At 45.3% G+C, this 20661-nt stretch overlaps 1 protein-coding gene across 1 annotated transcript in view; it reads right to left on the reverse strand.

The window, feature by feature from the left end:
- LOC138355835 (uncharacterized) overlaps positions 1–9005 on the reverse strand; it is a 48185-nt gene extending 39180 nt beyond the window's left edge. The window contains exon 1 of the mRNA XM_069311369.1: positions 8361–9005. Within this exon, the coding sequence (XP_069167470.1) occupies positions 8361–9005 (645 nt within the window). The remainder of the gene's footprint in view (positions 1–8360) is intronic.
- Positions 9006–20661: the final 11656 nt, after the last annotated feature.

A 20661-nucleotide genomic window follows, 5' to 3' on the forward strand; every position in this document is an offset into this window, starting at 1 on the left:
GAAAGGAGAAAGAAAAACGCAATATCACACAGACACTGAAATCAAATATTATTAATCGGCATTATCACAACCTACCGTCAAATGCACATTCAGTATAACAGTCACTAAATGTGTGGTGGGGGTGTGTAACACATACACTCACGTAGTGTATGTGTTACATATATCCTCTTTGATACAGGAGCCACACAGACGGCTTATATCCACAACAGGCTTAGTTTTCCTCGACTCGTTTTCTCACACCCGTTGCAGGTGATACGAGTCAACGTCTAATCGGCTGGATGATACTTGATCAACACAAGGAAAACACAAATAAAACAATAAAAGAAATATCTGTACTCACTTAAAGACCGGCTTTGTCACTCAAAATCTTGCTGACAGACAACGTTAAACTTGTTGATGCTTCGATGAAATTCTCCAGCAATTTCCGCATGCGGTAATCATGCGAGAAATGACAATTAACACAGGGTTACAGCTAGACCACAGGGTTAAGCTAGACCACACGTGGTAACATGCGAGCAATAATAACACTCAAGGTGGCTGGTGTCGACTGTCACAAGGACCGCACTTGGTTACATGCAAGACACGTGGGGTGTAACTAGGTGGCAGGTGCGGCTGACACTCAGGTCACTGTGGGTGTGCGGAGCACAACGTTTAAACAGCTGGGTGGAGTTGGGTGGTGACCACCGCTCAGGTCGGACGCTCCTGAGGTCTCTCCGCACTGGCTAGTGTTTACGTTGGGTGATTGCTTGTTTGCCCTGCTGGTGGTGGTTTGCCACTGACAGGGTGACGTTTGCCTTAGCCATGGGATCGTCTCGCCCTCCAGTGCAGAGGACATTGTCGGCTGGTCTAGCGTTTACGGTGCCGGTGGACCATCCATTGGTTGGTGTCGCCCTGGTGGACGAGCTTCATGTGCAGCTGTCGGACCTGGTGGGCGTCCAGCTGCTTCAGGGCAACCGTGCTGTGGTCAAGTTCCGCCTCCAGGCTGCCTTTCAGGCGTTTCTCGAGCGTTGTGAGGGGCGTGTTTACCCTCTCCCTGATACTGCTGGTTCTGTTAAGGTGGTGAATCTTAGTGTCACCTTGACGTCTGTGGCGGTGCATGGTGCCCCCTTCGAATTTCAGGACAACTTTTTAACCTCCTGTTTTGAGCGATTTGGGACAGTGTTAAGTGTTCGTTGGAACAAGGTCGTTGCCGGGCACTGTGTTGGTATGCTTGACGGCTCCCGCACCCTGACAATGTCGCTGAAGTGTAATGTACCGTCGTCGATGTCCGCGTTGGGTTACACGCTCCGCTGCCAGTACCGGGGTCAGCCGCGCACCTGTTATCGGTGTGGTCACGAGGGTCATCTGGCTGCGGCGTGCGACGTGGGAGCAACTGGTCGGGTGCATGTTTTTCGTGCGGAGGATTTCCCGCCTCTACGCGAGGTTTCTGTCCACGCTGAGCTGGCCTTAGGACACCTGCGTTATCATTTGACAGATGTACAGCTCCAACATGGAGTCCATATCTAGTCAAGCATAAGACTATACTGGAAAAGGTTCAAAGGTTTGCCACCAGACTAGTTCCCCAGCTGAGATGTATGAGCTACGAGATACGGGAATTAAACCTCATGTCGCTGGAAGACAGAAGAGTTAGGGGGACATGATCACCACATACAAGATTCTTAAAGAAATTGATATGGTAGATAAAGAGAGGCTATTTAACACAAGTGACACATGCACTAGGGAACACAGATGGAAATTGAGTGCCTAAATGAGCCACAGAGGTATTAGAAAAAACGTTTTTAGTGTCAGAGTGGTTACAAATGGAATACATTAGGAAGTGATGTGGTGGAGGCTGACTCCATACAGTTTCAAGAGTAGATATGATATAGCCCAATAGGCTGAGGAACCTGTACATCAGTTGATTGACAGTTGAGAGGTGGGACCAAAGAGCCAGAGCTCAACCCCTGCAAGCACAAATAGATGAGTACAAATAGGTGAGTAATCACTATCGCTAGAGGAATATATAGAGCCCTACACCCTCATGTTCCATCTAACACTCACTATCACTAGAGTGCTTTAGAGCCTCTACACTCTCATATACCCTCTCACACACTGTCACTAGAGAACTCTAGAGCTCTACTCCCTCATATTCCATTCTACTTATCATATAATGGGTTCATCTCTTGCAAGCTGATGTGAATATATGCATTTTAAGACGCATTTGCGGTTATGTCTGGGTGAGGAGCGGCGGCCTACACCTCATCAGTGCAAGCTGTCAAAACACTGTAATTTTGAAAAATTTTCATACATTTACTACATTGATTTTCAGATGTGAATAATTTGTAAAGTTACGATCCCCCCCTGACGGTGGTTCCCATGTTGTAATAACGAAGTCTTGGTCTGTCTCGTCTTCATTAAATTAAGTTCTGTTTTACCTTAGAATAAACTTCTCGTCTTCACACCAGGGTAGTTAGAGCAGCAGCCCTTCCCCGCCCCTCCCCCCCGAAACGTAATCATCGATATTTATTAAAAATTGGTTGCAGTCCTTACGTGGCTGGTGTGGGGTTTGTTGACAACCCGGTGGTGTGCGGGCCCTGGTGTGACTGCTTACGTGGCCTGAGTAACGTGTTTTCCTGAGGGGTCCCCGGGGGCCGTGTCGGCCTGCAGTATGGGGGGGGGGGGGCGCCTGTGCCCCCTGTCGTCCGGCAGGAGGCACAGGCCAATTCCATTGGCCTGAAATTTTCCAACAATGCTTCCTACCAGGCGGTAGAAGTGGTGATCCTGGACATGTTACGTGTTCCTGTGGAAGCTGTGTGTGGTGCAGTTGTTTGCAGGGAGTCGAGCGATTGTAAAGTTCAGCTCCTCAGCGATTAACCGTGATCTCATCGCGCACTATGATGGGCGCTCTTTCACTATTCCTGGTGATGGTGGATCAGTGACTTTCTCCTACTGCTGTGGTACGACGACGTTTGTGGCGCTGCATGGGTAAAGTGGTTTATTTATGGGGTGCCGGATTTAATGTCTCGGCCATGCGCGACGTCTGGTGGCCGGGTGCCCGATGAAGTCATGCTGATTTGGGAAGCGTCATGCATGCGCTTTCTGGTGTAGGAGTTCCCGTATAAACATGCATAGTGCTTGTGCTTGTTTTGTGTGCTCCCTGTATTTATATGATTGTGGCCTTGTCTATTGTGCGTACGTCGTGTGTCCTGTTTTTGGCTCTCCCCATCTGGGCATTGTGTTTAGTTTGTAATGTACTATGGTTTGTTTCCTATGTGTGTTTCATGCTGATCTCTTTCCTGTTTTGTGTTCTTGTGCTGCAAGGTGTGTATATGTATTCCTTCTGGTATTTGGGTTTTGTGTTTCCTTTTGCCAGTTCCTGCATGTTTCGGTGTTTTTTCATTTGTGTTTGGATATGGTTGTAGGCTCTGTTTCCCGGTTCCTGTGCGTTCCAGTGTTTGTCTTCTCTGTGTGTGTGTGTGTGCGTGTTATTTCCTATGTTCTTCCCAGTTCATACGTGTTCCGGTTGTGTGTTACTCTCTGTGTTTGGCTTTTTGCTCTTTGCCTGTAGTCCTCCTGGCTGGGTTTATCCCAAATGATTTGTGGTATTCTTTTACCGAGTTTTCTTTTGCCACTGACTGGTTCTGTGTATATATTTTGTGTGTGTACCTTTGTGTTTCCTGTGTTATTATAATGTTTCATGTTTGTATTTCTGTATTGTATTTCTATTTATGTTGTCTTTATGTTCTTGCCTTTATGCTATTGGTAAATGCTTCTAACCTGTATGGGTTCATTTCTCTTCATTTGTAAAGTTCTTTGTCTGGATATTTTTTATTGTATATATTGTACTTACTTTTATAAATAAAAAAATGGTTTGTTCTCATAAGTTAATATTATTATATATTAAATATCTTTAAGTTAGGCGTAAGTCAGGTTACGTGTCTAGGTTCTGTTGGCAATTATTTGTCTTCGAAGAAAATGGATGAAGCATTTATATATTTTTTAGTTCAAACAGAGGTCGTCAGCGAAGCACTGTTTGAAAAATGTTTGAAAGTCATCAGTTGTGAGTCGGTCCGTCCTCTAAACAAACAACCCATCCTCAACTCAAGTCCATTACATCCAGCGGTCGACCCCATAGACGCATTCATAAATGTTTACATGCTGTTCATTCAAAACGGGAATTTTCTCAAATATTAATTAATATTATAATATATTAGCAAAAACTCGCCAAACTCCCTGTGTATGAATGAAAACGGTTTACACACGACTCACAACTGATTTTGTTCGAACCACAATGCTTCACAATGCTGTAAATGCTTCACCCACGTACTACAAATACAAATAATCGCCAACAGAACCTAAACACTTAACCTAACTTAACCTATGTCTATATATGCACAATATGGTAATATATTATAATATTAATTTATATTTGAAAAAAGTTCCCGTTTTGAATGAACAGCATGTTAAAATTTATGAAAGCGTCTGTGGGGTCGACCGCTGGATGTAATGAACTTGAGTCGAGGACGGGTTGATAAATGCTTCTTCCTACGTACTACAAATACAAATAATCGCCAACAGAACCTAAACACCTAGCCTAACCTAATCTATACCTATATATGCACAATATGCTAATATTAATTTATATTTGAGAAAATTCCTGTTATGAATGAACAGCATGTAAAAATTTATGAATGCGTCTGTGGGGTCGACTGTCGTGAAGGAAAGCTAACTCTTAATATAATGATATTTAATTGATTAAATTGAATTACTCGAAGGACCACCCTATATCTACTGAAAAGGGAAACAGATAACTAGTGTAATAAAATGGACTGAGATACCAGTGCCTGTGGATAATATAATCATCCAGAATTATTTGTTGGATATTAATGTACTGTAAGAATAATTATTATTCAAGAGTTGAACCTTCCTAAACTTCACAATTGGGGGTTAATACTAGAAGCTGAATTACTCCTAGTACACTTAATCGAGGCTGGTTCCTCCTCGAAAGAAATTAGTAAATTCTACTAAGAAATATAATTTATATAAGTATTCAATAGTTTTGTTAATGACAAGATCATATAGTAATAAATGTTAGACAAGAAAATTGTTCCTATCTAAAGGTAAGGTTATTAAATTCCTAGCTCATGCATGTGAAATATAAATTCGAGATATTATTAAATCTCGACAATTTATGAGAGATTAATCAGTAAATTAACAAAAGATGAGCTGCTTAGCTGTGATGGTGAAGGGTAGCGTGGTTGGCGACGGCGTCATCTAGCACCTGCTGGAACACGCGACCCGCTAGCGTGGCGTGGGAGTTTGTCTCACCTCAGGCTGCTTCAACACACGCTGGAAACCCAATATGGTGTAAAAATTGTTTACACACAGTAGATTATGTCACTATGGATTAATAGAAAGGGTAAATTAGGCTCACTGGGAACGTACTTATGTTTAGAGGAGGGAGCGTGGTGTAACGACGAACTAAGGGTAAAGTTTACATATTAAGAGCTCTGGGGCCAGATTCACGAAAGCACTTACGAACCTGTACATCTTTCCTCAATCTTTGACGGCATTGGTTACATTTATTAAACAGTTTACAAACATGAAAACATCCCATTCAACTGTTGTTATTGTTATAAACAGCCTTCTGGTGCTTCGGAGCTCATTAACTGATAAATAATTGGAAACAAAGCCGCCAAAGATTGAGAAAAGATGTACAGGTTCGTAAGTGCTTTCGTGAATCTGGCCCCTGAACACTAAAACCAAACCACTTAACGTAATTGTTGTCCGCCGATGCAATCCTTGGATCGCTGATGGAGTAATTATGCACTACAGGGCCGATTAATAGCAATGGCCGATTGCGTAGCTTGCGGAAGCTTCACCTCCCTGGTGAAGCATAGAGCTTCCTCCTCCCACAACCCGTCTCGTCGCGCACGCGCAACATATTTCAGTAGAAACGGAAAATTCTTTTCCTTGTGTTTGCTCTACTTAATAAATGAATGAGAATAGGGTTGCAATTATAGGGAGTTATATATTATTTAAATTCTCGTCAAATAATAATTAATATGAACAGTGTTCTTATTAAACGAGAAATGGAGAGAATTTTCTGCGTCCTCCATGTAAGTTTAAGATAACATATAAACTGTTATATAATGATCCTTTAGTTGATAACTCGTTGTCATTAGATCACTAGTTGTTATATTGTCAGGTATTAATTCTTGTAAAGAATACTGACAAAGGCGAGAATATTATTCAATTCTCTGGCATGTTGACAATATTTATGCCTCAGCTGGGTATTATCTGACGCAATACGGTCCCTCTATGTGGGAAGAATTTGGTAAATGACGCGCAAATAGGAAAATATTATTAATTTATGTTAATTCTACAAATTAGTTGGATTAGTATATACTATGCCTAGCATACAATGGTAATTAAATGTTGGTTTATTTCCAACATCGACCGCTGGATGTAATGGACTTGAGTCGAGGACGGGTTGCGAACTACATCGCTATAAATGCTTCACCAACGCACTACAAATACAAATAATCGCCAACAGATCCTAAACACGTAACCTAACCTAGCTAGTGCCTAAATATGCACAATATGCTAATATACACTAATATTAATTTATATTTGAGGAAAGTTCTGTTATGAACGAACAGCATGTTAAAATTTATGAATTTGTCTTTAGGATCGACCGCTGGATGGAATGGACTTGGTCCGAGGACGGGTTGAGTTAAGCTGTTCTCCTCGTTCATAGCGCCGTTAGATGAAACCTTCTCAGTCTTTCTTGTTAGCCCATCCTTCGTAATTTTAAGACGAGCCTCATTGCAAAATTCTTTACCATTTTTGTCGTGGTAAAATCGGTACGATCGATCGAAGCTACATATCCTGGGACTGGTCTCACATATGTGTGTATGTGGGCACGCTTATATCACCCAAGACAGTAGAAGTAATGTTAATGCCGTTGTTATTCACATATCTACAATTCCATTAATTCTGGAACAACATTTCTCTGCGGGCGATGAGTCACAATAACGTGGCTGAAGTATGTTGACCAGACCACACACTAGAAGTTGAAGGGACGACGACGTTTCGGTCCGTCCTGGGCCATTCTCAATCGACTTGAGAATGGCCCAGGACGGATCGAAACGTCGTCGTCCCTTCAACTTCTAGTGTGTGGTCTGGTCAACAACATTTCTCTGGATAGTCGTGAACATGTAAGCCATGAACGCCATAGTTCAATGGGCTAACATTTCACCCCGTCCTCGCATGTTGCCTCAATGGAAAGAAATGGTTCACTAGGACGCTTGTAACTGACCTAATCCGCAGACACAGAGATAGGAAAAGTGGGTCTTTGTGAGCCGCTATGCTTGGTAATACACCTTTATTTGGCCGTTGAGGGATTTTATTGTCAAAATGTGGTGTATTATTCCAGAGAACAGGTTGCACGGTTTTATCAGAGTAGCTCGTTTTTCTCATTTGATATTAAATAGTTTTACACATTAAAGATTTGCCTTTCTCCTGAGCGTCTAAATATTAGTCTTCACACAGCAAGGTCTTAATACACCAACGTTTGACATGGTCCTGGCCTCAGGCAGCTGGTTCCATGGTCCTGGCCTCAGCCAGATGGCTCCATGGTCCTGGCCTCAGCCAGATGGCTCCATGGTCGCGGCCTCAGGCAGCTGGCTCCATGGTCCTGGCCTCACCCAGCTGGCTCCATGGTCCTGGCCTCACCCAGCTGGCTCCATGGTCCTGGCCTCAGCTAGCCGGCCTCAGGCAGCTGGCTCCCAGATGACAAGGGGTTAAAAATGACTGGCAAAAATGAGACCTAAAAATTGGGCGGGAGTTGAAAGAACACGCCTTGCCCATTACCAGCAGGCCAACTTCCTCCCCGACAACCCCATTTTTAAGGATTGTTTTCTTCACTCAATTATGCTTTAGACAACATTATATATTAAGCCCGGAGCAGTATTAAAGAGAGAAGTATATGTTGTTGAGGAGTTAACGTTAGATGGATATTATATATGTGGGTATAAGATATTATATATGTGGGTATAAGATATTATATATGTGGGTATAAGATATTATATATGTGGGTATAAGGGATTAAATGTATATGGGTATCATATATAGTCATATATATATCAGCAAGATTTAAACATGGAACAAAAAAATCAAACATGTGACATGGGAGGGTTGACGACGCACCCCGTCCTCACCAACGTTCACAACGTCATTAAACTGACGTACTAAATTGGCCGAACCTAACCTAACCAAAGACCCACGAACAGAAAACGGGGCATCGCGACAATTTCTGCAAATTGCATTGATATTAAGTACATCATATTTTGGTCTTTATACGTCAAATAACAATGTACTGTTTGAGAGGACTGGGTGTACACGAGGGTGGGAGAGGGCAGGGTGTGCACGAGGGTGGGAGAGGGCAGGGTGTACACGAGGGTGGGAGAGGGCAGGGTGTGCACGAGGGTGGGAGAGGGCAGGGTGTACACGAGGGTGGGAGAGGCCAGGGTGTACACGAGGGTGAGAGGGGCCAGGGTGTACATGAGCGTGGGAGAGGCCAGGGTGTACACGAGGGTGGGAGAGGGCAGGGTGTGCACGAGGGTGGGAGAGAGCAGGGTGTACACGAGGGTGGGAGAGGCCAGGGTGTACACGAGGGTGAGAGAGGCCAGGGTGTACATGAGCGTGGGAGAGGCCAGGGTGTACACGAGGGTGGGAGAGGGCAGGGTGTGCACGAGGGTGGGAGAGGGCAGGGTGTGCACGAGGGTGGGAGAGGGCAGGGGGTACACGAGGGTGGGAGAGGGCAGGGTGTACACGAGGGTGGGAGAGGGCAGGGTGTACACGAGGGTGGGAGAGGCCAGGGTGTACACGAGGGTGAGAGAGGCCAGGGTGTACATGAGCGTGGGAGAGGCCAGGGTGTGCACGAGGGTGAGAGAGGGCAGGGTGTGCACGAGGGTGGGAGAGGCCAGGGTGTACATGAGCGTGGGAGAGGCCAGGGTGTACATGAGCGTGGGAGAGGCCAGGGTGTGCACGAGGGTGGGAGAGGCCAGGGTTTACACGAGGGTGGGAGAGGCCAGGGTGTACACGAGGGTGGGAGAGGCCAGGGTGTACACGAGGGTGGGAGAGGGCAGGGTGTACACGAGGGTGGGAGAGGGCAGGGTGTACATGAAGCTGGGAGTGAGCAGGATGTACACGAGGGTGGGAGTGGGCAGGGTGTACCCGAGGGTGGGAGAGGGCAGGGTGTACACGAGGGTGGGAGAGGGCAGGGTGTACCCGAAGGTGGGAGAGGGCAGGGTGTACACGAGGGTGCGAGAGAGCAGGGTGTACACGAAGGAGAGAGTGAGCAGGGTGTACACGAGGGTGCGAGAGAGCAGGGTGTACACGAGGGTGAGAGTGAGCAGGATGTACACAAGGGATGGCGTGAGCAGGAGGGAGTCAAGCAGGGTGTACATGAGGGTGAGAAAGAGCAGGGTGTACACGAGGGAGGTGTAACAAGCTAAGCTGGTTAAGAAGCTTATAGAGCTATATTATATAGTATCATACAGGGGACACAATCTGGGATGGGAGTCAGGGGTTCTGGCTGCCTGAAGTTTAAGAAAAGGTTCTCCCCCAGGGGATTAGTAGGGGATGCTAGACAAGATGGCCGCAACCCCTTTGTGTTTAAAATAATAAATTTAGAGGAATTCAGTTATTAAAGTAATTTAAATTAATAACGTCATTTGATAAGTAATTGTGTTAATTTAGCGACCATCTAAAGTAAAGAGTTCACTCCTTGTTCTGCAAGTATCTTCGAGTCTTTGGATGAGAACATGCAAGCGAAGGAAAATAAATTCCCACCATATTATTTGTTAATTCATGTAAATTATGTTAATATTCAATATGGGGTTAATAATCAACCCTTCTCAAGTATCTAGATAATTTGCCAATTGTTTTGAATCATGATTAGGTCACCTTCAGTGATCAGTACATAACTAAGTGTGTAGCGAGCGGGCATCTGGGGTCAACATCTACCTCCAGAAGGCCAGGCTGAACATCTGGCTTGGCTTGGGATATCGGTAAAGTTCTTATGGGTTGGTACAGTTCCTTTAAATTCATTAACCAATTGCCTCTAGTTAGAATATATTCCAGTTAGGGAGTTTTATATTCTCTTCGTGTGTTGAAGACCCCCGTGCTTAGTGCCAGGCGCCCAAGTGGTCCTGCAAGCAGCCTCAGTTATCTGATACCTTCAGGGGAGGTAGAAATAGCCTAAGCTACTCTATCCCTTTGAGATGTATTTATTGCTTATCTCAATAAACATACTTGAACTTGAACTTGAATCTGATACCTCATATAATCCCTTGAGTTGAGTTAATCCACACTTTAACGAAAATCTCATCCCTCCTTTCGGAGAATTGGGAATCTACATTCAGGAATCTATGTCTATTGACTGTTTCCTGTTTCATAGTCAGTAGGGGAATTAATCGGTAAAGATTTCAATCAGGTGGTTGCGGCGTTCTTTTTTAAGACTAGTAAATTTGTTGGTACTGAGGTACAACGTTCTCGTGTCGTAATATCTAGGCGATAAAACGCCCAAGATCGCGAGGGCAATACTGAAGGTACAGTAGAACTCAGAGGAACCATACGAATAATAATTAAAATTATCAGCATTTAACCAGTTTAAGTGAGATTAAGGGCTGGCCCCAGTTACAGAGGGAATGAGCAGGGTGTTCACGAGGGTGGGAGAGGGCAGGGTGTACACTAGTGTGGGAGAGGGCAGGGTATACACGAGGGTGAGGGAGGGCAGGGTGTACACGAGGGAGGGAGAGGGCAGGGTGTACACTAGGGTGAGAGAGCTACGACATTGTCAAAAGAATTGAAACCAGAAGTTCTACTGAACTTACTTGGATCCTGCAGCCTCTCCGAGACAGAAACCAGGGTTTTCACAATTCCCCCATGCACTCGAGCTGTGTCATAGGCCGTTTTATCTCTTCGCCTTTACTTCAAAGTGAGTCTAATAGCGTGGTTCATTTGATGCATCATGCTATTATGATTTCTGTGTGTAAGTCTTGTGTGTGTGATTGCCTGTACTGTTCCAGACATTGCAATCGTTATCTCAAGCTTCAACTGATCATCAGATGTGTTGTACAGTTTTTTAAGACAAACTGGTGTAACGTGTGTTTGACTAGTGACGCCACCAGCCTCGCCACCTCGCCGCCACTCACCACCGCCACAGCCACTGCTCCTCCACTCATCAGTGAACTTCTGCCTACACTCCTGCATAGCAATTGTCCTTCCTTCGCTATCATCGTCGCAATATCGTCGTCTCAGCATTATCGTCGTGCTCCCGATATCATCTCTAGTGTGGGGTTCCGCCCGTCCTTCACGCCGCTGCCGCAAGCCTGTCGCCCCAGATGTAAACAAAGCACCACTCCACCCTCTTCACATGCCTCGACGCCGTTTTTCATGTTGGCCACTGATGTACTGCATATCCTGCAGTCCGCAGTCAAGCAATTAAGAGCTAAGGCTTACTGGGCCATGATTTAACAGTGTTTTAAGGAGAAATAAACTCCGTTTTACGTATTATTCACCTCCAGTGACTTGTTAAATATTGAAGTTGGTCGCCACTCTACACCCAGCTTCTCTGTGTTTTTTTCTCAACATTTCCTGAGCTCACAACAAGTTTATTTGTTTACTAACATTGTCCAAAGAGTGTTACAAGTACATTCTGATTCTGTACAATAAGAAATAATTGTTTTTCCATCAGTTAAGGACTTGCTCATAATGTCTCTGGTGCTCCCTGGTGTTCGATGCTCGTCGTTTTTGTCTGTTGGTCCCTGGGGGTTCCTGGGGTTTTCTGGGGGTCCCCCTGGTGTTCCTTAGAGATCCCAGGTGGTCTCTGGGGGGTCCCTGGAGTTCCCTGGGGGTTCTTGGTGTTTCCTGGGGGTCCCTGTTGTTTCCTGGGGGTTCCTGGTGATTTCTGGGGGTCCCTGAGAGTCCCTGGTGTTCCCTGGTACAGCCCCTGAGCGGCTCCAGGCCGCCCGTGGATTCAACACAACAATTTCCTTTCTCTTTTCCCATTCATTTTATCGAATGTGTGAGTGTGTGTGAGCATCTTTTTGGGGAAGATGAAATAGACTCCTGTGAAGGAGTCTAACAGGGTGATCCACAACCAACGTTGGTGCAGTCCGTTGGTCCTCATAGGGGTCATAGATTTAATTAGAAAGGTAGTGGTTTGAGCCAGATTCATTTTCATAAATGAAAACCTGCTGCCAGTATACACCAATATATATATCGCAATGAAATCACAATGGCGTGATATAGGAACTAAAATAATTTTGGAAGCAAAGAAATGACTTGAACTCGCGTCCTGGTAAATCCCAGCCACCTGCCTTAACCGACTCAGCCACAATAGTACACAGATTGACCAGCCCAGAACTACTGAATTCATTGGGAGGTTCTTGAGGCCCCCAAACCGGAGCCCAACCACGGTTTTACAGCCTACCCGACCACACTCTGGCCTGTGGTAATGGCGTTCTCACTCTTCCGCCACACTCAGATCGCAATTAAATCACACTGACGTGATATAACATTGAAAATTATTTTGAGGCAATGGAGGGTGGGGGGGGGGGGGGAGGGGGCAGTTCGTACCATCATGGCTGAGTCGGTTAAGGCAGGTGGCTGGGAATCACAAGAACGCGAGTTCAAGTCCTTTTATTGCTTCCAAAATTATTTTAGTTCATATATCACGCTATTGTGATTTCATGGCAATATATATTGGTGTATACTGGCAGCAGGTTTTCATTTATAAATGTTTTTAATTGAACATGACTGCATATTCTGTGTTGATTATTTCTTGTTTATAACTTCTATTGCTCTGACTTGTGCTCTTGCATCTTGGTGTAATTGAAAGAGGATTTCTCCAAATGTCATCATTGTTCAAGGTTGACTAAAACAATAAAAATTAACTGTAGAATGTATTTCCTTATTATTATTATTATTTAAACAACGTTATGAACCTAAGAGGTTGATTCTCCAGTGAAGAGACAGTTGTTGTTGTTGTTGTTGTTTTAGATTCAGCTATTCGGAGCAAAAAGTTCCAAGTAGCACGAGCTATGATGAGTGAATAGTTTCTTTATATAAGTTTTTATGGTGGGTTGTTCGACTTTTATGTGAACGGCTTCAAGAAATTTGTAATCCTCCTACCCCTTGGGTGGACTTGGGGAAGTCCATTGCCACTCCGTCTATCTGTAGAAACATGTTTCCATTGCGTTACAGTTTACAGAACGCACACATGTATCAATTACTGTTCGAAGACCTCATCCAGCTCTTCGGAGGTGGGGCGCGTGACCAAGATACAGCAAGCATTTGCTCTCTGGATCGCGACACTGAGGCGCTGGAACAGTAAACTAGCCGCTCTTGAGTTTCTAGTCTGCCTAATGAGTTAATTAGGCAGACTAGAATAATAGTCTATTGTCAGGTCTGTCACCCACCTCCTTTCGGAACTTGAGTGCACATTTACCCCAGACGCCCAGAGTCTCGGAGCCTATCGGCACGAACCTGTAACAACGTTCTTGGTCCCTGTACTTATTAAATTTCTGGGTCTCCCTGAAGGTGGCCGCCCCGCCTCCATCAGCTGTACTGTAAGGTAGATATGTATCAGTCAATGTAGACGCACACATATAGTCCCACACGACCTGTTTACCTTCCCTCCATGGCGTCAGGGTGACTCCATCTGGGCATTTTTGGCTGTTGTCAGGTCTGCACAGCTAAGGTTCCCTTTGTGCTGGACACCCAGCTGTAGGCAAACTTCTCTTGACGATGCCATTGACTGCTTAATGTCTGGCAATCTTTCCCTGTGTCTTACAACAGATGAGACCATGGCTGCCGTATTGGTCAGCCGACGCATAGCCGCAGATACACCGGTGTTCGGTGGAGATAAGGGCGGGTTAACTTTTCAGTTTTCTGTTGTCGTTATACCTGTCGATTATTTCAGTGTTGCTTGTTAAGATGTCTCTGGTAATGGTTTGGTTGTGTGAGGAGATTATATGCTCCTTGATGGAGCCGTGTTGCTTGTGCATTGTTAATCGCCTAGAGAGTGACATTGTTGTCTTGCTTATATACTGAGATCTTTGAGACTGACAGTCCCCAAATATGCATGTGAAGGCATAGACGACGTTGGTCTCTCTTAAGGCGTTCTGTTTGGTATCTGGAGAGTTTTTCATAAGTAGGTTGGAGGTCTTCTCGGTTTTGTAATATATTGCTAATTGTATCTTCTGATTGGTGTCTGTGGGGTTAACGTTCCTATCAGTAATATCTTTCAGGACTCTTACCGCCATTTTATAAGCCGTGGAAAAGAAATTCATGTAAATCAGCCAGTTAGGGGGTACGGGTGTTGTGCTGGTCGCTGCTTCTGGGGTTGCATTGCATGTCACCTTTTTAATGACTTCTTCAACATAAGGGGACGAGTTACGAGCTAGGATAGCAGCAGCAAGGCGGTGTACTGTGCAGCAGCTGGGATGGCAGTGACAAAGCGGTGTACTGTGCAGCAGCTGGGATAGCAGTGACAAGATGGTTTATTGTGCAGCAGATGGCAGTAATAAAGCGGTGTACTGTGCAGCAGATGGGATAGCAGTAACAAAGTGGTGTACTGTGCAGCAGCTGAGATAGCAGTAACAAAGCGGTGTACTGTGCAGCAGCTGAGATAGTAGTAACAAAGCGGTGTACTGTGCAGCAGCTGAGATAGCAGTAACAAAGCGGTGTACTGTGCAGCAGCTGAGATAGCAGTAACAAAGCGGTGTACTGTGCAGCAGCTGAGATAGTAGTAACAAAGTGGTGTACTGTGCAGCAGCTGAGATAGTAGTAACAAAGTGGTGTACTGTGCAGCAGATGAGATAGCAGTAACAAAGTGGTGTACTGTGCAGCAGCTGAGATAGCAGTAACAAAGTGGTGTACTGTGCAGCAGCTGAGATAGCAGTAACAAAGTGGTGTACTGTGCAGCAGCTGAGATAGCAGTAACAAAGTGGTGTACTGTGCAGCAGCTGAGATAGCAGTAACAAAGTGGTGTACTGTGCAGCAGCTGACATAGCAGTAACAAAGTGGTGTACTGTGCAGCAGCTGAGATAGCAGTAACAAAGTGGTGTACTGTGCAGCAGCTGACATAGCAGTAACAAAGTGGTGTACTGTGCAGCAGCTGGGATGGCAGTAACAAAGTGGTGTACTGTGCAGCAGTCCCCAAGATCAAGACTACTGCACACTGCACTATTTAGAGAGGCAAGAAGCAAGTTGCTAAGTGGAGTAGATCCCGGAGTGACGACCAGCAGTCTGTACCACCTTGTCTGCCTCTGTGAGATTGTTTACAATGATTGTTTGAATGACAACATCCCCCAGTGTGAGATTGTTTACAATGATTGTTTGAATGACAACATCCCCCAGTGTGAGCATGTTTACAATGATTGTTTGAATGACAACATCCCCTAGTGTGAGCATGTTTACAGTGATTGTTTGAATGACAACATCCCCTAGTGTGAGATTGTTTACAATGATTGTTTGAATGACAACATCCCCCAGTGTGAGCATGTTTACAATGATTGTTTGAATGACATCCCCTAGTGTGAGCATGTTTACAATGATTGTTTGCAGGGCTTCGTGTGTTTTGGTGGTGATGGGAGTCCGTCCTCCTGGCACTTGTAGACAAGTTAGAGTGGAGAGTCCGGCGGAGATTCTTCAGCATTACCACGCAACTTTATTGGGCCATTCATTTGATGCTGAGGAAGTGGCTGAGGAATTATGCAAAGCGACCAAGGGAGACGATGTATGTAGTCGCTTAGAGGAATTTATTAACTTTTAGTTAAATTGAAGAAATCTAGTTTGTTTTAATTTGGATTTGAGATTGGGAATATTTTCAGTAATATTAGTTTACTTAAAAGTAATATATACATTACCTTGAGGTTACCTTGAGATGGATTTGGGGCTTAGCGTCCCCGCGGCCCGGTCCTCGTCCAGGCCTCCTCGTTGCTGGACTGGTCAACCAGGCTGTTGGACGCAGCTGCTCGCTGCCTGCCGTACGAGTCACAGCCTGGTTGATCAGGTATCCTTTTGAGATGCTTATCAAGTTCTCTCTTGAACACTGTTAGGGGTCGGCCAGTTATGTCCCTTATGTGTAGTGGAAGCATGTTGAACAGTCTCGGGCCTCTGATGTTGATAGAGTTCTCTCTCAGAGTACCTGTTGCACCTCTGCTCTTCAACAGGGGTTTTCTGCAAATCCTGCCATGCCTTCTGGTCTCATATGGTGTTATTTCTGTGTGCAGGTTTGGGACCAGCCCCTCTATTATTTTCCACGTGTAAATTATTATGTATCTATCCCGCTTGCACTCAAGAAAATACAGATTTAGGCATTATAATTGGTCCCAGTCGTTTAGATGTTTTACTGAGTGGATTCTAGCAGTAAATGATCTCTGCACGCTCTCCAGGTCGGCAATTTCTCCAGCTGTGAAAGGGGCTGTCATTGTGCAGCAGTACTCCACTCTAGAGAGCACAAGTGTTTTGAAAACTATCATCATCATCGGTATAGCATCTGTAGTGTGAAAAGTTCTTGTTATCCAACCTGTCATTTTTCTTTCAATTGTGACGGCTACTTTATTGTGTTCTTTAAAATAAAAGTAACGTCTGTCGATATGAGTACAACCAAATCCATTACATTGCCTTTTTGTTCTTTGTCATGATTTGACTGCGTTTTGTATGTGATTTCCGTTGTCTTCGTTAAAGACCATATTATTTTCTGTAGCCCATAAAAAGACCGATTTACATCTAATTGGAGATTTTCCGTGTCCTTTATGTTGTCTACTCTCATAAAAATCTTAGTGTCATCTGCAAAGGAAGATACAGTACTATAGATTGTGTTCTTGTCTATGTACGATATGAGGATGAGGAAAAGTACTGGAGCAAGCACAGTACCCTGGGGGACTGAGCTCTTCACAGTTGATGGACCGGATTTTATTTTGTTGACTATTACACATTGGGTTCTGTAAGTCAGGAAATTGTAGATCCATCTGCCTATTTTTCCGGTAATTCCTTTTGAACGCATTTTGTGTGCAATTACACCATGGTCACATTTGTCGAAGGCTTTTGTGAAATTTATGTAAATTACATCAGCGTTTTGCCCTGTCTTCCATGCCATCTAAGGCGTCGGAAGACGTCATAGTACCTTGTCATAGTACACACCTATTTGTGCTTGCGGGGGCTGAGCTCTGGCTCTTTGGTCCCGCCGTTCAACTGTCAATCAACAGGTGTACAGGTTTTTGAGCCTACTGGGCTCTATCATATCTTCACTTGAAACTGTGTATGGAGTCAGCCTCCACCACATCACTGCCTAATGCATTCCATTTGTCAACCACTCTGACACTAAAAAAATTCTTTCTAATATCTTTGTGGCTCATTTGGGCACTCAGTTTCCACCTGTGTCCCCTAGTCCGTGTGCCCCTTGTGTTAAATAGCCTCTCTTTATCTACCCTGTCAATTCCTCTGAGAATCTTGTATGTGGTGATCATATCCTTCCTAACTCTTCTGTCTTCTAGCGACGTGAGGTTTAATTCCCATAGTCTCTCCTCGTAGCTCATACCTCTCAGCCTGGATACTAGTCTGGTGGCAAACCTTTGAACTTTTTCCAGTTTAGTCTTATGCTTGACTAGATATGGACTCCATGCTGGGGCTGCATACTCCAGGATTGGTCTGACATAGGTGGTATACAAAGTTCTGAATGATTCCTTGTACAAGTGTCTAAATGCCGTTCTAAAATAGTGGACTAAATAGTGGTCCAGCAACTGTGATAGGCAAGAGCGCCCTGTTCTGAAACCATATTGTCCGGGGTTATGGAGATGCGGGGAATCCATGTATTTTGTGATTTTACTTCTCAGCATTCTTTCAAAGATTTTTATGATGTGTGATGTTAGTACTATCGGTCTGTAATTTTTTGCCTCTGCCTTATTTTCTCCTTTATAGAGTGGTGCTATTTTTGCTGTTTTTAGTATGTCAGGGATATCGTCAGTATCTAGGCTTTGTCTCCAAAGAATGTGAAGGGCCTGAGATGATGTTTTTTTATGTATATTCTTGATGAATATAGAGTTCCAAGAATCAGAGCCTGGTGCAGAGTGCATAGACATACTGTCTATGGCTTCTTCAAAGTCCAGTGGGGATAAGGTGACATCTGATATATGATTTGATGTTGGTATCACATCCTTGAAAAATTAATTTGGATTATGAATCTTCAGTGTGTTTAGTGGCTCGCTGAAGACAGTCACATTGATTCCTCAGTATTTCACTCATTTCTTTGTTGTTATCTGTGAAAGTTTCATCTCTCTTTCGCAGGTGCGCGATATTAGAGGTAGTTTTCTATCTTGATTTTGCATAGGAGAAAAAATATTTCGGATTTCTCTCTATTTCACTGATGGCCTTTTGCTCTCTTTGTCTCTCTCTTGGATTTTGTATGATTCTTGTAGCTTTAGTTCAATCGTTTCTATTTCTCTACCTATTATTCTTCGTCGTTCTTGAGTTAGGGTGCGACTCTCAAGTTGTTCCGCGATTCGTTTTCTTCGCTATAAAGGGAACGACGTTTCCGTCTGCAGCTCTTCCTCTTTTTTTTCGTAGGGGTATGCGGCTTGAGCATATTTCTAGAACTACTAAGTGGATTTTTTTCCAGGCTCCGGATCAGGTTAGCATTTTCTAGTTGTTCTTCCCAGCTTATTTCTGCGAGACATTGGTTCATTTGCATCCAGTTAATCTGTTTATTATTAAAGTTGAATTTGCTGAGTTCTCCTCCCCTGACAAGATTCCTCCAGTTGTCAGGGTGGTGTCCATGACCTGCAAATCGGGAGTGCAGGTGTGTGCACATGCATTCCCACCTTGTCCCGGAGTGCACCTCATGACCTACACCTCGGGACTGGTTGTGCAGGTCTACTCCCCATGCTTGTCAGAACTTCAATTAGGTTGTTATCTGAGTAACAGGTATTTGTAATCATTATGTTACCGATCAATTCATCATTGCCCCCACCTTGCCCCCACGTTGCTCCACCTTGCTCCACCTTGCTCCACCTTGCAACACCTTGCTCCACCTTGCAACACCTTGCCCCCACCTTGCTCCACCTTGCAACACCTTGCTCCACCTTGCTCCACCCTGCTCCACCTTGCTCCACCTTGCAACACCTTGCCCCACCTTGCTCCACCTTGCCCACACCTTGCCCCCACCTTGCTCCACCTTGCTCCACCTTGCAACACCTTGCTCCACCTTGCCCCCACCTTGCTCCACCTTGCAACACCTTGCTCCACCTTGCCACACCTTGCTCCACCTTGCCCTGACCTTGCCTCAGCTGTCTCCACCTTGCTCCACCTTGCTCCACCTTGCCTCCACCTTGCTCCACCTTGCTCCACCTTGCTCCACCTTGCTCCACCTTGCAACACCTTGCCCCACCTTGCTCCACCTTGCCCCCACCTTGCTCCACCTTGCAACACCTTGCTCCACCTTGCCACACCTTGCTCCACCTTGCCCTGACCTTGCCTCAGCTGTCTCCACCTTGCCTCCACCTTGCTCCACCTTGCTCCACCTTGCTCCACCTTGCTCCACCTTGCTTCACCTTGCTCCACCTTGCTCCACCTTGCCCCCACCTTGCTCCACCTTGCTCCACCTTGCTCCACCTTGCTCCACCTTGCTCCACCTTGCAACACCTTGCCATACCTTGCCATACCTTGCTCCACCTTGCCTCCACCTTGCTCCACCTTGCTCCACCTTGCTCCACCTTGCCTCCACCTTGCAACACCTTGCTCCACCTTGCTCCACCTTGCTCCACCTTGCAACACCTTGCTCCACCTTGCTCCACCTTGCAACACCTTGCTCCACCTTGCTCCACCTTGCTCCACCTTGCTCCACCTTGCAACACCTTGCTCCACCTTGCTCCACCTTGCTCCATCTTGCAACACCTTGCTCCACCTTGCTCCACCTTGCAACACCTTGCTCCACCTTGCAACACCTTGCTCCACCTTGCTCCACCTTGCAACACCTTGCCCCACCTTGCCCCCACCTTGCAACACCTTGCCTCACCCCTTTCCTCACCACACTCCACTGAACGCAATAGTCAAAACTATGTGCAGAAGCTTCCCTGGTATGTTGTGTGTGTGTGCGAATATATCTGTTAAAACGGTAAAGACCAATCTAATTTTGAGGCTAGTGTTCTCGTGTTAACTGAGCTCATCTGTGTTTATTCCACCCAATTGGCCTCTGTCACTGCTGCAGTGGCCAGCCGAGCCCCGAGACTGCAGGACTGTGGTCCGGGTATTTAGACCACAACAAGCTTATAGAAGTAAGTTTGTCGGACATTTTCCCAACTGACACCAAATTATTAACTGCACACTATTGGTGCCAAGATTAGCTCCCATGTAAGTACATTGTGTTCGTGGGCTTTGTGTATGGCGAATGTTCCCCCGTACGTGGAGTTGGGACTCCTGTGTTCCCACATCCCTGGTGTCAGCCAGAGACAGCATTACTAAGTGTCAGTCAGGCCAGTGTTGAATGTAGGACATCACTGTGTGTGAACAGAAGAAGCTCAGTGTGAGCTAATTACGTCACCCATTTGGGAGACTGTCATCTTGTCCCTGCTAACCATAGTAACGTGACTCTCCCTATGTTTATATGTA

This window comes from Procambarus clarkii, chromosome 69 (assembly GCF_040958095.1).
Source record: "Procambarus clarkii isolate CNS0578487 chromosome 69, FALCON_Pclarkii_2.0, whole genome shotgun sequence".
Classification (NCBI taxonomy): domain Eukaryota; kingdom Metazoa; phylum Arthropoda; class Malacostraca; order Decapoda; family Cambaridae; genus Procambarus; species Procambarus clarkii.